The 16516-nt window shown below is 46.4% G+C and overlaps 1 protein-coding gene across 2 annotated transcripts; it reads right to left on the bottom strand.

The window, feature by feature from the left end:
* Positions 1-715: 715 nt before the first annotated feature.
* Positions 716-16388, bottom strand: Ddx25 (DEAD-box helicase 25). Of its 2 annotated transcripts, none has more exons than XM_048458772.3 (12): positions 16233-16388; positions 15597-15663; positions 15304-15348; positions 14703-14838; positions 14042-14134; positions 13831-13933; positions 12271-12385; positions 10830-11007; positions 4594-4831; positions 3552-3714; positions 2298-2486; positions 716-932 (listed from the first exon to the last, which is right to left on the bottom strand). In XM_048458772.3, the coding sequence occupies exons 1-12, from the start codon at positions 16293-16295 to the stop codon at positions 871-873; spliced, it is 1452 nt and encodes a 483-aa protein (XP_048314729.3). In that variant the 5' UTR covers positions 16296-16388; the 3' UTR covers positions 716-870. The 2 variants fall into 2 exon arrangements, with proteins under 2 accessions (XP_048314729.3, XP_085545875.1); XM_085689749.2 differs by having other exon boundaries at positions 15597-15640; positions 16233-16348.
* Between the last annotated feature and the right edge of the window lie 128 nt (positions 16389-16516).

Genomic DNA, 16516 nt, shown 5'->3' with positions numbered 1-16516 from the left:
GGCACTGTCTCTTACTGCACTAGGAGCTTGCCATTCAGTGAGACTGGCTGGGCCTGGGAGTTACTACATCTGTCTCCGGCTCCCAACTCTGTGCAGAGCCGCTCCACTGTGTCTGGCCTCTCCGTGGGGGCTGAGGACGTGCACTCAGACTCTGAGGCTGGCACCGGCAGCACAGCCAGCGCACTACCCTCTGAGCCGCAGCTCCCCAGATTCTCGCTTCTTGTTTTTGAAAACTTCACTGCCCATTTTTGGGAAATGTCTAGAATAAAGCCATATTTTCAAAGACTATGATATAACATGACACATGACAGAATAAATCTTTCCTAATTTGAAGATAGTTAACAAGCAGAAGAGGGAAAAATTCTGAAATTCTGGATGTCACTTAAAATATTAAACGGTAAAATGCTCTCTCACAAAATTTTAAAGTATACTTTTCACCTGAGAGTATGGGGCAGGAATGGGGAAATTAATATGCAGAAAGGACTAGGTGTGAGCAAGGCCTGACAATGGGTGGCTTTTTTCTATCTGTCCTGCCAGTTTAAAGTCTCCAGCTGAAATTTTAAAATCAGTGATGTTCTACTGCCCCCTCGTGGCCAGGTTCATAAGTAGCTCAAGGAGATGGTTCCTGAAAACAGAGGATGCAATCTTGAGTTCTCATTTAGAATGGTCACATGCTTTGAATCAAATAGGTTCAAAAAGATCTTGGGTCTTAGAATGAAGAGTATCATGACATTTATTTTTTTCATCTGTGACAGTTTTCATCTGTGACAGTTTCACCTTGACAGAGCCTCAACATAGAAAATTATCTTCAAAACCTGCTGAGCATTCTCGCACAAACTAGGAGAGCCCACAAACAACAAAGGCCTCTCTTCAGTATTCGATCTTTTCAATCTCGTCCAAGTCTTCTGGGTCGAGCTGCTTAATATTGCTATCTGAAAGAACAAAGAGAATGGGAGCAGTCTCAGCCCAGGTCCTCAATGCAAGTTCATGCCAGCCAGTGAAACAGTTCTCAAAACAGTGACACCTTTGAAGAGAACTGTTTCTAACTAAGCAGGTGTGGTGGTGGCACACGCCTCTAATCCCAGCACTCAGGAGGCAGAGGCAGGTGGATCTCTGTGCAGCCAGCCAGGGCTACATAGTTCCAGGACAGCCAGGGCTACATAGTGAGACTTTGTCTCAACAACAAAGAAACGAACACCTGCTCCTGAAACATTTTGTAGAGAAAGCCCAGTACAAGTGATAGACACTTATCAAACAGCTGACCCACATACAATAACACAGCACAGATAGACTGGATCGAGAATATTCATGTCCAGATACCTTGAGAAAAAGGGGTGATGTCGACAGTGAGAAAAGCTGGGGAGGACCACGCCTCCCCACTGTAGTTACTTCCCAAGAGTTAACATGACAGCGGTGGCCTGCATGGACCCTATCTCCTAGTCGCTCCAGGGGGTTTAAGATGGGGTCCTAAGCAATCCTTTAGAGGGTCAGTGGGATGGGCAGCAGTCAGCCTGAAATTCCACTCCAAATGTTCTATGAGTTCATTTCCTGGGGAGGGTGCCCACTGCTACCAACAAAGGCCCATCAGGAGAACGGCACTTAACACCTTTTTGCCCTGCTCCCCACCCGCATCTGTGCTCTCTTGGGCTTGCAGTAATTTTGTTTGTTTGTTTCAAGACGGATTCTTACTATGTGGCTCTGCCGGTCCTGGAACTCACTGTGTAGACCAGGCTGCCTTGAACTCACAGAGATCCTCCTGCCTCTGCCTCCCGAGTACTGGGATTAAAGGCATGTGCCAGTACACTTGACTTTTGCCAGTGAGGGGGTACAACTACTGGGTGATATAACCTTTGAGGTTCCCGTGAGGGCATCCTGCCAGTTCTGGGGCCCAGCTGACTAGCCGAAGCTGCTGGTTTAGGTGTGGGGCTGGGAAAGGGCTGCAAAGCTCAGAAGTCAGGACTGTCCTGTCAGAGAGGGGGAGACAAGAGAAGGAGAAACTATGAAAGAGGAAATTGGGAGACAATAGATCCTTAAGGGTGTCGTTACTTTGTGGTACTGCTCTATGGGCATAAAATTCTACAGACTGCAGAGCGAACTCGTGTGACTTCTACTTGACACGTACAACTTCTGCTTAACCACAAAGGAATCATGTAATCACTTGGCCACGTTATGACTCTCATCCTATGAATTAGAAGCGATTCCCTCATGACCTCTGCTCCACGCAGCCCCTCACTGCCCTCATGGCCGGTAGGAGCAAGTCTGTGGGTCCACTGTGCATGTGAAAGCCTGCTACTTACTGAAGTGGTCCTGTATTTTCATGAGCAGCGGCAGCTTATCCACTTCAATCATGTTGAAGGCGAGACCTTTCTTCCCAAAGCGTCCTGTCCGCCCTATACGGTGGAGGTAGGTCTCATAGTCTGGTTCTTCTGATTGGTTTACAGGAAGGTCAAAGTTCACAACGATGGTGACCTGCTTCACATCAATTCCTAGGAGAAGAAAGGCACTATGGTGTCTTGCAATAATTTCTTCAGGACAAATCTACCAAGAACTGTATTTGCCAAAGGAATTCTCACGAGTGGGTCACAACACAGATCAGTCTGCTTGCACACTCGGTGCCTGTGGTGCTCGGTAAGGATGCTAAACAAGGCTAAATCTGCGGAAATCTAAACAGGCACAAGGCATGGATGTGTATAGGTGAGCGGGGAAATGGAAGAGAGAGGCCCTCGCCAAGCTCCTCCCAATCTGTGGTGCTAAGTGCCCTGCAGGCTCCCTGGTCCATGGTCTTCTCACCCATTATGGGGTGCAGCTCAACTCTACTCCATGACTGGGTTCGCATCAGGTCGTTTTTCATCTCTTGCCCCAGCCATTACAACCTCCACATTACATTCCAGATTACAATGCTTTTCCCTCTGTCTCTTCTTCCCCTTTTCTGAAGTCTCACAGGATGGTCACCACAGCCATGTCCAGGGCACCTGGGCCACAGCCTAGAACACACTCCTCCAGCCACCCAGCTATGCACAGGTTCACCTCATCCTCATATTCAGTTCCAGTTATACAGGCAGCCATTTTCCAAAGCCACTGTATTTCCCTACCCAGTTGAACTGTTCTCGTGGCTAGTGACGTGGCTCCCACCTTGCAAGCACAGGGCCCGGGGTTCAATACCAGCATTAAGAACTAATTCGAACTATCTTCCTTCCTTCAATACTTTTCAACCCTATGCGCCTAGGATACCTCGATGCTCTCTGGGCCTTCTATTCCCACGCTGACAGGCTGCCCTCCCTGCTCTGAGCCTTCTATCCTTCTACTGCTGCATGTAGCAAACAAAGCCGGGGAAATTCAGTAGCATCATGTGAGGTGGGCAGAGTCAGCCACAAAGGTTACACACTGCATGATGCAACTCAGGCATTGGTTTGAGACAGAGAAATACAGAAATCTCATCAACGTGCTGGGAGGAGATAGAGCAATGTTGGAGGGTGGCAGGCTCTGATTTTGATTGCAGTGGTGTTTACACCACTGCGTACACTTCACAGTGACACCCAACTCTCACATACCTCGAGCACAGACATTGGTTGTTATCAGAACTTTCTCTTTCCCATCTCGGAACCTCTGGATGATGGAGGCTCGCTGCTCCACCGTGAGTTCCCCACTCAGCAAGGACACCTGGTGGCCGTCCTGCATCATTTCCACAGTCAGCCACTTGGCATTGCGACGGGTCTAGGGAGAGAAAGAACAGCAGCGGGTCAAAGCAGGCTGGCTCTCCCTGGGATGCTCACGGGTGTGGGGTGAAAGCTGCAGAGGGATTTTGTTTCCTCTCTCTCTAAGTCTTGCAAGAAGCCCTTAGACTGTGGCATGGCATTCTCTGCAATTCTAAGAATCATATTCTGTCAACCTGACCAAGCTTTGGCCTTCTTTTCCACAAACTGAAGCCAAACCAAAACAACAAACACTACAAGAGTTCTCTGCAGGAGCTGTGTGATTAACATCTTTATGTGCACAATACAATAGCTCCCCCATTTCTGCTGCTTCATCAGCATCATTTTTGCTAAATGGAAAAAGAAAACAATTGCAAAGCCAACACACTGCCAAGTTTCCATGGCTGTCCTGGGGCAGGGCTGGACTGTGTTCATCTACAAAGGATTTCAGTCTGTCCACACGCCAGCAGCGGCCAGCCGAGAGCAGACATGTCTCAACAACCTGCTCACAAGGCTTAGCATGTTCACATGGTAGGGACGAAAATAAAACATACGAACATGAAAAGTGTCAGAGAGGAAAAAGAAAACACAACACCCCTCCCATAAAATAAACAGTGGGATATCAGTATAAGTAACACCATAGACAGGGAAAAGCTACAGCAAACCTCAAGCCACGTGTGGAGGTGTCAGCAGCAGGGCTTCTAAAAGGGACCTTTATTTAAGATTCCATCCCATCAGTCAACCTTCCTAAGTTTTGCCCTGAAACTGGAGATTCTACTCAAAGTTGTTCTGCGGGTTAAACTGAACATGGAGCCTGGCTAGACGGCATGTATTCCTAGTACCGTCTCCCCTCTGCTCGTATGGAATCTGTCCATGGCAAAGACACAGGCAGCAGGCTTGCCTGGCAGAAGATGATGGCTTGGCCAATGGTGATGCCACCATAGATGTTACACAGGGCTTGATATTTGTCTTTTCTGTTTTCACACAACACATAATACTGTCGGATGTTGTTTAGGGTCAGTTCCTCTTTTCGTAACTTGATAACATTGGGGTCAGGAATGATCCGTTCTGCAAACTGCCACACAGAGTCCTCGAAGGTCGCGGAGAAGAGGAGCATCTGGCATTCGGAGGGTAAGGCTCTGGAAGAGAAAGGAAGGTGGCCGTCACCCAGCTGCCAGGCTGTCGCCCTTCAAGCCCTGGCATCAGCTGCTCTGTGCAATACTTGCAGCTTATGTGGTGCTGTGTGCCGTGATCAGCTCCACCTTTACACAGCAAGTCAAGCAGCCTGTCCCTGTCCGCCACCAAGAATCTGGAAAAATATATATGGAATGTGACTCTCAGAGCCAAGTTCAGACAGACAGTCTGGAGGGTCGGCAGTCACGTCAGTCTCCTCCTACTGAAGAGTCAGTCTCACACTGGCACACATCTGAGGGGATGGAGTGAAGAAGGGAATCAGAACAGGGGGTGGGGAGCAACCAACACAAGTGCTCCAATTATTATACAGTATCCTCCTGAGTAGGAAGTAGAAGGGGCCTTTTTTGAAGCCCCTTTTGACTACTAAATCTTGAGTTCTGACCCATTTACTTTACAACATAAACACATTAACTTACTGGTTAGAGGGACAAGAGGGGAGTCTCCCTTGACTCTGGCCATAATGAATGGCTGGATCTCTCACTTCAGCAGATAAACACTTACTGCCGGGAGACTGGTGCATAAATTCCATATTTGGAGCTATGAGCCTTAAGGGTAGGTGGAGATAGTCACGTGGCTGAAGGGAGTGAATCAAATGAAAGCATGCATACTTCCTGGTAGCCTCTTCTCACCCAGACTGCCAGCAGCCAATCTCTGCCACCTGGAAGGAGACCCGAGCACCACACAGTTCTATTCTAATGCCCCCGTATGACAACCACCCTAACGTGAAGCTTCCAAGAGATCCACCTTGAGAGCTGTTTACTGCAATTTAGTCTCTCAGATTATGGAAGAGCAGGCTAGTGTTATATAGTAGGCAGAGAAGGAAGGTCCACCTTTGTGAAAGGCAGATGCAGCAAACAAACCAACTAGGAGAAATGCCCAGTTCAGACCATGTTGTAAACTCGGAATAGACAAAATAGCAACAACAATACCCTACAAAAATACTGAAATCAGTGAGGGAAGGTGGATGGTACATCCAGAACACCAGAACAGGGAACGATGGAAAAGAAACAATCAGAAAATAACACCAGCAGGATCCAGACAGGAAAAAGAAAGTCAGAGACGGCATTTTAACCTCAGATAGAGGAAGTGCACAAACACAGATTAACACAGTACCTGGAGGAACGCGTTGAGACTTGGCGCTAGGGCCAGGGATCTCAGAGGTCAGTGTGGACACGGACTTGTAAGCTTAGAGAGAGAAAGGCAGTACTTCCAAACTTTTAAATGTGGCTTCCTCAAGGGCCGAGTGCTGCTGTGAAAACAGTAGCCCCTCAGCTACCTCAGTCCTAGCACCCAAATGAGCCTGTGCCACCATGTTGTCCCGAGCATCCATCAACATGACATGGAGTAGCTGCCACCATGGCTTACAGTACAGTGTCTTACTGTGGGCTGAGGACCCGTCTGGGTTGTGTGACTGAATATGGGGATTGTCAAATAGGTTGCAACAATGAACTCAAAGGAAAACACATAATGAACCTGAGGTGTGTCTAGCAGAGCTTGCCTGGGTCGCATAGCGCAACTTCACTGCAGTCTGGGTTCTTACGCTGTGTGTGCCACTGAGGCCATACAAACTATCAGCAAATGCGGCCTGAGACACTTGGCTCAGACTGGTCACTGCTGTACTGTATGTGGATGAGTCCTACACAGCTCCCTGCTCTCACATGGTCTTCTCAAGTCAGTATGCTGTAATTGCTGGGTATTTGACTTTAACTGCTTCAGTTGCTGACTTCAGTTCCATTAAGGAAAAATTCTTAACTGTGGCTTGGGATTAGGAAAAATTTCTAACAATTTCCAAAATGGTATGAAACACATTTCCACTGCTTGTATTAAATACTTACACAAAGGGGTATTTCCAGCATTGGCAATTTAATCATAGCAACTCTAGAAAATACAGAATAAGTTTTGTTTCGGACAATATTTCATTCTTGATATAAAGATAAAAGGCACATCTACCGCATCATTATGCAAATTTATCAGTAATGATAAAATTATATGCTTACTAAAAAAATTTAAATTTTTAAAAAAATAAATCTATTTATGACTTCTTTTCAGTAAATGCTTGATATGTATACTTAAGCCATGCACCTAAATATCTGGAGTCATATAAAAATTTCTCCAGGGAAAATGAGTTTTAAGGAGAGAAAAATTAAGACTGGTATACAAAACTAAGTGCGATGTCTCCATCACATCCTTCACCCCAGAGCTCAGGGAACCCTGAAGAGGAGGCAGAAAGAGTGTAAGAACCAGAGGGATGGAGGACAGCAGGAAGACAAGGGCCTCTGGAGCAAGGCTCCTACGGACTCACAGAGACTGAAGCACCAGCAAAGAGCTGACAGGGGCCGCACCAGGTCCTCTGAGTATATATTGTAGCTTTTAGCTTAATGTTTTTATGGGGCTCCTGCGAGCGAGAACAAGTGGGTCTCTGACTCTGGTACCTGCTCTTCTGTCTCTTTTCCTCCTGTTGGGTCACCAAGTCCAACTTCGATATGAAAAGTTTTTGCTTCACCTTGTTGTATTTTATTTTGTCAAGTTTAGTTTCTAATGAGAGACAGACAGGGAGTGGATCTGGAGGAGTGGGGAATGGGGAGGAACTTGGAGGAGTGAGGGAAGGGGAAACCATAATCAGGGTATACTGTATGAGAAAAGAATCTAATTTCAATAAAGGGTTGGGGGAAACCCGGTTTATAGACCTAAATAAAACATTCTGGGAGGAAACAAAGGCCGAAGAGCCGGTAATACAGGACACAGCTTTCGGTGTGAGAGTCGATTCTTCTAAATCTGCTTCAGACATGTACTCTCATGCTACACCAAATCACAGCAACAAAAACATGCCCCCGTTAAGCATGTTGACTCACACCTGTAATCTCAGCATTTAGGAGGCTGAGGTAGTAGGGACTGCCCTGAGTTCGAGGATAAGCTGGACTATATACTTAGTCCCAGATCAGCTCAGGCTGCAGCCAAAAAGTCTTTCTCAAGACACACATACACACACGCAGAGTCTAATATACTAAAATTTTAAAAATGAAGATTATATCTATGAACTTTTCATAAAACAAAAGACAGGTTTGCTCATATCTCATCCAAACATAAACTAATGGTAGAGTGTAAATATAAATTCTGGCAAATTCTATTTATCCCACAAACTCCTTACCAAACTAAAGAACAACCCTAACAGCTGCAGTCTTGCATACTGAGCACCTGACATCTTAACAAGCACTCAGTATCTGACCATGGCATTGAGCCTTTCATTCTCCAAGTTTGGGGCACTTTTCAGTTTAAAGTTCACATGTAGTTAAGATCTTTAGCTATGAGGACATATGCTCACGTGATGACAACACTGTTGGTGGCTCTGGAAAGATGTACAATGGGTGAAAGACAGGTGTCCTTCTCCAAACTGGAAACACAGTGAGAAGGAGAATAGAGAATGGGTGACCTGGAAACAGAAATGGCACCCTGCTTTAGTAACACATGTGTAATTATTTCCATTTTTAATACTTGTTTGCAATGCCTGTGTCCTATGTTGACTTTCTCAACAGTTGGTCATTCTAGGAAAAGAAACAAGTTCCAAGAATTTCCAGAACTTGCAGGCACAAGGCTTGATAATAAAAGTCAACAAACTCCAGTGAGAAATATCAGGATATGGAGGCGGCAGGAGACCCCAGCGGTAGGCTAAAGACAAGGTCTGGGAGAACAGGGTGACACCAAACCTTTCAGCCACAGCAGCAGACGCTCACAGGGCTAATTAAATATAAAGTTACCCCAGAAAACTGTTTTGTTTTCAATAAGCATCTGAAATTGGAGGAAGAACGGTTTTTTAATACAGGATTCCTATGCAATAAATACCACTCAAAAACCAGGTTTACAAGACAATTAAAAACATGCAGAGACACATACAAGCAAAAAAACCCCAACCATGAACTTCTTATATGCTTTAGAAAAGAGACCAGAAAATACAACCCAGCACATTAGGGGGATTACACAAGAACCCAGGAATTAGGAGATGCAAGGCAGCCAATGAACCAACAGCACAGCCGTGATTCCACTATACAGCAGGACACCGGCACAGAAGTCAGTGGATGGATGATTTGAGGCCTCATGGTCTTTCCTTCATCCACCCTGGCATGTCTCCTGCTGCTGTCCTCACTAAGCTCCTGTTGAAGCAGTCTTGTCAGCGATGCTTTGTGGGTGACATTACTAGGAAACACAGTATCACAGCAGACTACGTGTGCCTTGGGCTCCTACAGCCTCTTCCCCCCTCTTCCTCAGCGATCTCTGAGCCTTAGATTTCTGTCGAGGTATCCAATGGGACTCGGCTCTACAACTACATTTTGATCAGCTGTGGTTTTCTATAATGCTTTCTGTCTGCTGCAAAGAGAAAGTTTCCTGGGGTGAGGACTACGCGTATCTGTGGGCTTCAACCCTACACAAAGCACTGCAGACAGCAAGCCATGCTGAGAACAGGAGAACAGTCCTCCCCAGGGCAGAGCACACCAATTGGTTGCCCAGTACCAAATGGTCAGCCCTAAAAACACACACACAGGTAACATTACGCAGACCAAGCAGGTTTTACTAAGGAATCTATGTACAAACATATACATATATGTATCTAACAACAATTAAAATTAGAGGCCATGGATTTGAAAGAGAGTAAAGAGGGGCACATGGAAGATTTGGAGGGAGGAAAGCAAAGGAGGAAATAATGTAATTATATTATAATCTCAAAAATAAAAGAAATAATTGAACATTTTAAACATAAAAAGCATGATTTGACTATGTGAAGAAACCACTTGCATATGACACTTATGATAGAATGGTTAGGGAAAAGCTAAAGATCCTTACACAGGGATAATGCACAGGAAAAAGGCAATAAACAACTCTAGAGGGAAAATAATACTAACACTACAGTGCCAGGCCCAACAGTGAACAATGCATGTGTTCACATGCGTATACTTAGAAGGATGCAGGGTTGGCATAGTCAAACTCTTAGGATTTAAGCACTGAGAGGAAACAGAGAATGGACAAGGGTTATAGTTTAAAAGAATTCAGGCCTATTCTTTATACTGAGGAGACAAAAACTTTACATCACGAAAACAGTAAGGTGAACACATTATTGAAGGTCTGAAGATCGATATCAGAAAAGACAGGCATGCTTCAGGACTGAGCAGGTGGGGACTGCTGTTTCTCATTATCAGACTTTCAATACTACTGAATTTAAAGTTAAGTAAATACTACTCTCCCCCCCCCCCCCCCCCCCGGCCTTGAGACAGGGTTTCTCTGTGTAACAGCTTCTGGCTATCCTGGAACTTGCTCTGTAGACCAGGCTGGCCTCCAACTCACAGAGATCCACCTGCCTCTGCCTCCTGAGTGCTAGGCTTAAAGGCGTCCACCACCACCTTAACTTTATTAAGAAAGAAAGGAAGAAAAAGAGCAATGCAGATTCTTAACTTCCCTCTCCAAATCTCAAGGCAGCGAGTGTGAGAAGGCCCAGAACTGTGTTATTGGAAGCCCTTCGGGTGATCTGGCAGAGGAATCCGAGGAAGCAGTATGATTCACTTACAAATCAGAAGCAGGGATAGACCTGCTCCAGCACCACGTGCTTTCTACTCTAGCGCATTAGCCACCACAGTCACCACAGCCACCACAGCCTTCAGCAGATTCCATCGGGATTCTGCTCGGGATATAAACGTGACTGGCAACACCCTGTGCGATCCAGGACACACTTCACCTGTAGGCCTGCACTCCAATAAAAGTAGGGCAGAGAGGCACAGCACAGGGTGCAGGCAAGCACTGCGGCAGTCTGAGGGGTCCCTGGGCTGGTGAAAAACCAGTCAGTCCAAAGGTGAAGATGGCAAGAAATCAAGCAATAGAAGTAATTAGAAGAGTAGACAAACACAATTGATCATTTAGCCTGAAAATCTAGGAGGAACGGATGAATGCGCACATTACCTTTGGATACGAATACTCTGATCTGAGAATCCTTGGGTGTCAATCATCACATCTGCTTCATCCAGGACAAATACACGGATCTTAGTCAAATCAATCAATTTTCGCTTGAAACACCAATCTAGGACAGTCCCGGGAGTACCGATTATAATCTGTTTGGTGACTTCGGTGCCCCTAGGAACTGCGGAGAAAAGGGTTTTCAGTGTTCCTTAGATAAAAACAGCTCAACTCACTGTCACGGGGCACAGGCCAGGGTGAAATCATACAGTGCTTGGTGGTAAGAGAAATACAGCATCATTTTCCAAGTGCAAACCCTGAGGGGGCATGGATGCATTTAGATGCTGCAGAATTTTAGGATGGATTCCAGAGTTCTAGGGTTATGGTAATTACAGTCCTATATATTTGATGGTGCTCTGTGGTCATTTAAAAAGCTTCATTTTGATAAAATAGATATTGTGACATTCTATAGGCCCAGCTACTGAGAAAGCTGAGGTGAGATGACTACTTACTCATATAAGTTCAAGACACTGTCTCAAAAAAACCAAAACCAAAACCCAAACCAAATAAAACAACAAACCAACCCCTACCCCAATGAAACAAAAACCAACCAACCAACCAAACAACAGCAAAACCAAAACCAAAAGCAAATAAATAAAACCACATCCCACATTTCTATTGTCCCGTGGAAATAATGGCATGGCTAAGGGGACACTGGTCAGGTGTGGCAGTACAGGAGGGGATGCCAGTTGTTCTGGAGACTACAGTGGGGGTGACACTCACAGCCAGTCTGTCACCGCATGAGCTGAGAGACCGCGCTCAGCTACAGGAACTGGGGGACACTCAGGATGAGAGCACTCAGCTAGCATGCCCGTGGCCCAGTATCTATCTCCGGCACCCCAAATCAAACCAAACCCTCCAAACAACAAAGCCTTTCCAAATGGGAAACAAGAAAAACGTTCGGTAATAATCTAGACGTAAAAAACATGAAACGCTGGGAAGCCAGTCGGAGGGTGGTGTGACAGGCTTCCATGTTGTGAGCACACAAGGAAGCAATTATGCAGATGATTGGCATGGGCTCAAGGGAGCAAAGACTAGCTCCTGTCCCTTCCTGGGGCAAAGCAGGGCATACTTCCCTCTCCTCATCTTTAACGTTTCGGTTTCCATGATAAGCATGTAGTATTTTAGTGAAAAATCTCCAATAAAACTTGTTTGGCACAAAACCATCAAGTCTCAAAAAGCAGACCATAAAAACAGCATCCTCTTACGAGATGTGGAAATAACGTATTGTTTGCTGCACCCTCATTTTACGCCAGGCTGCACCAGTGCTTAAGCCTGGACTGCTTCATTGAGAGATATGTCCCCCACTTCAGAGGTGAGAAAGCAGGGGAGTTAGGTGTGAAGCCAGGATTTAACAAACAGCCAAGACAGGCTGACTGGTACATACTTCGATTTCCTCGAATGGCATACATCACTTCAACATCCACACAGAATTTCCCCATCCTTTCAACCACACGGCCAGTCTGTAGAGCCAGTTCATAGGTGGGAGCCAGGCAGAGGCACTGTGAGATAGAAGAGGGGAGGGGGCAGGTTCATACAGGCCACTGTTCACATTGGAACCACAGTTAAAAGTTGCACGGGAAGAGTCACAGAAAGGGCACTGAAGATTCTAGCTGAAGAAACATTTTAAATTGAATATAATTTGGCAGTTGATAAGTAGCTGACAGGTTTGAGGTGAATACTAGGGGCATTGGAACTGAAGGGAAAAGAAATGGTTACTTGGTAGACTTCTCTCTATGGGGCTATATAAAAACGCAAGTTACTGGCCACTGTCTTTTGACGGAGAGAGAAAGGGATGTAGGGAGCTGGGAGTCCATGAAGAAGGCATGATGGACCACAGCTGTAAAATACCTATCACCTTCTACTTCCTCCTAAGAGTCTGCCTGTTCCGGCAAGATCTGCTTAATCCATAGTAGAGATGCATAATCCTGCCAGGATACTGTTCCCCTCCTATGCCCGTTTGCGATGCCCTCCCATAGAAATGGCGACTGCTGAATGAAGACCGCCAATGGAAGAAACTGATGATATTTAAAGTGTTCATGTTCAGGGTCTATGGTAGAGAAGGTAACCACCAAAGCACTAGAAAGAGTTTCCACACACATTTTCAAAACATGGGCTCAAACGTGGCCCTCTTGAATAATTTAATGGATACTAAAATTTCAATAACCTTGTGTGGAAAGCACACTCCTAGCACTTGGCCTGCATCACATGCATCTACAATTTATAGGAATCGCTGGCAGCTGGCTGAGGAAGGCTTTTATCACATATGGGAAGTCAGCCCATGAAAGAACTTCTGAGTGCCCTTTGGAGGAAAAAGGGAAACAGTACCAGATTCTTTTTGTGAAAAAAAAAAAAAAAAAACGAGGCCAGAACTGTGAGCTGGGTGCCTCAACCAGGCACTCTGTGATCCTAGGAAGACACTCTGAGAAATGAGCGAATTGCATGCCTTCCTGACCCTACAGCTGAGTAGCCGTCACTACATGCCTACTTAAAACCAAGCACAGTGCCAAAAGGGTAGGTGGCTTCACTGACCCCACAAGATGACTTTAGGAGGAGAACACATACTCACACATTCGGTTATCATTCAGTGCTTAATGAATTGCCACTATGATCCAGGCACTGCATGGGGTGTAAGGAGTTCAGCACAGGTCAATGAACAGGTCAATGATGAGCCATGCCTTTAGAGAGATGGCTTTACAGAAAGGAAACGGACTCTGGGAAATGGGCAGCGGTGGCAAGGCTGGGACTGGAGGCAGCTGGACTCTAAGGCTGGGGCTGGGCATCACTCGTTACTATCCGCATACTCTACCCAATGCGCTAGGATTTTAGGAAGGAATGCCTAGCTGTCATTTTCCTGCAGTAATCCTAATATTTGCGGAAAGACCTGGCACTGCTGAAACGTTGCCGGCATTGCAGTCACGAGGATTCCACCGCAGTCCTTCCTTACCTGTGGGAACAATTCCAAGGCATTCACTCTGCTGAGCATTGCTAAGACAAAGGCAGCTGTTTTTCCCGTTCCAGACTGGCTCTGTGCTATGAGGTTCTGGGGACTGTGAAACAGAGGAGAGGACTGGGTATAAACTGAACACAAGATCCTGGGAAGAAATAGAAGAAACCAAAAACAGCCAACTTGGAAGACCACTACCCTGTAAACTCACGGATGTGCGAGCATCATCGGGAGGGCCATTTCTTGGATTTTGGATGGTCTGTTAAATCCCATTGCATAAATCCCTTTAAGTAACTCTTCCTTTCTGTAAAATAATAAATAAACAGATGGATACAAAGGTAGCTAAATAAATAAATAAAACTCTCAGACATGCAAAGTCTCTGTGGTCAGCAGTCTCTCTGTTGTGTGTACCACATTCAGAAACGTACACTTGCAAGGTACACTTCTGAGGGAAGCCACTTTGCAGCTGAGCACTGGACCTTTTCTATGACACGGTGCCTGACAGAAGCAACTTAAGGAGGATTTATTTTAGCTCCTGGTTTGAGAAAGGGAAGAGTCCACTATGGTGGGGGAGGGCATGCTGGTGAGAGTGTCAGGTTGCTGCTCTCACTGTGTGCTGCCGCGGCCGGCTTTCTCCTGCTCTACCTGTTACTCAGAGACCCCAGCCCACGAGACAGCGCTGCCCACAAGCAGGATGCTCTTTCTCCTCACCTCAACACCTTGAGTTATAGCTGAATGGCATGTAATATATTACAATCTATTTGAATACTGCATACTAGAGAATAAATGGGATTCTGGTGGTTTTAGTGCCAGCATTCTAGTTAGTGCTTGCTGACATGAGCTTCTTACGCACTAAGAGTTAAGGTACTCACAGCCGTAGTTCTTCAAAGGTTTTCACCGAGTAGAGTGGAGAGCTGGGATCCTTTTGTAAGACTTCCACTCGATGGCTGGATTCTACTAAGGACTGACGGATTAATTTATTTAAGAGTGAATTGGCTGCCAGATCCACTAGGAAAGCAAAAATAAAAAAGGCATCAAACCTCCTGAATGGCATCTAATTAACTGTTTTCTCCCACACAGTAAAGCATACACAACAACTACGGCTTAGTCTTATCTTTTTTCTAAAGAAAGTTCTAGAAGGAATTCCATAGCACCGAGAATTGCCTCTTTTACAAAGATCAAGTTTCTTATGCTCTGTTGCACCAACCCCTGACCTTGAGCAAACCAACATCTAATCATGACAGGACCAAATAGTTCTTCCTTGCAAAACTGAATATTCTTAACCCACTCCTTGCAGTTTTCATTTTGTCTAAAGAAATACACCCCTCCTAACTTAGTATTTTTGTCTGATAGTATTCATTCAAAAATAAAGCAAAGACAGTGTTTTCCCAACGCAATCCTATTCATTAACATTCCGGAAGTGATGATAAACCGAGCAACGCCAGAAAGCACGTGCAAACAAACGTCTCTTACCTACATCGTCTTCTTCATCTTCCTCTTCAGCGTTAAGAGAGCCATCTAAAATGGCAAAAGAGGAACAATGAATGTAAAGAAAAACGTTGAAAGGAAATACAGTGGACTCTTAAAATTTCCACAGGTTTTACAGTGTATGACATAGTCACCTCCAGGGAGATAAAGTGATTGGGAAGGTAGGGGGCGGTCGTGCATGCAAAATTAAAGGAGTCGAAGCTGTTTCAGCTGGCAGATACTGGGGGAAAGCAAAGATGTTTAATTAAGCAAGTCTACTTTAGCCTAACAGCACTCACCTATGTTTGGGACTGTGGTACTCCTAATACCACGGAGGTTCTTCCTGGGGTGGACGAGATTTGAAAACTATTGAAAGGCACAAATTTCAACCAATGTTAGGAAGCAGGACATCAAGCAGGAAGCCTGGTGCTATCCTACAGCAGCGGGAGGGAAGACCACCCCAAACAGCTTCCTTTGCAATGGTAAGGATTAACGATTTCATCAGTCGGGCCACTGAATGAATTATCCCACAAAAGGATGTGAATTTCCAGTCTCTTCTGGAGGTCTCTTAGTCTGAATATGGGCAGCACCTGGGTGAAAGGTGGTTCACAACACCTACAGGGGAAAGGTGGCTACGAAGATGGGAGACCTGCTAAATGGTGAAAATCAGGAGAGGAGAACACTCAGAAGAGCTAGGACCACCAGCTGTGTCCTCTATCAGGATTTCCAGGGGTCTTCGCCCTTTCAAACCCAAGGTCTGCCCTCCCTCTGGGAGGGTCCTTTCCCGTGGTCCTTCCACACCTGCCCACACCTCCCCCATCACCTGACACCCCACTCCAAACGCCAGAGAGGCGCTTCCCCTCCCATGGGACTTCCCTCGGGAGTCCTTGTTCTAGCTCCCGCCCGTGGGCCCTCCCCTGCTCAGCGGCGGTTACGTGGCTGTTCAGCCGCTCGTTCTCTGCCGCCCCAGCGTCGCCTCCCCAAAGTAACGACGCCATAGCTGTGGTCTCCGCGCTCGCCCCCGGCACGTGCTGCCGCCCCCGCGCGGGGAAGCGCCGGCTCGCCTCAGTGGCCAATGGTTAGGCTTCGGGACCGGCGTCCGCCTCGCGACCACCCGTGGCGCGGCGCACTGCGCAGGCGCGGGCCCAGCGCGGGGCGGGCGGAGGGAGAGCGAGGTGCGGGGCGCAGCCGTGCGGAGCACCCGCGAGCTTTCCGTTTG

Source organism: Myodes glareolus, chromosome 4 (assembly GCF_982192425.1).
Source record: "Myodes glareolus chromosome 4, mMyoGla1.1, whole genome shotgun sequence".
Lineage (NCBI taxonomy): Eukaryota > Metazoa > Chordata > Mammalia > Rodentia > Cricetidae > Myodes > Myodes glareolus.
This window is presented reverse-complemented; position numbering and strand designations above follow the sequence as displayed.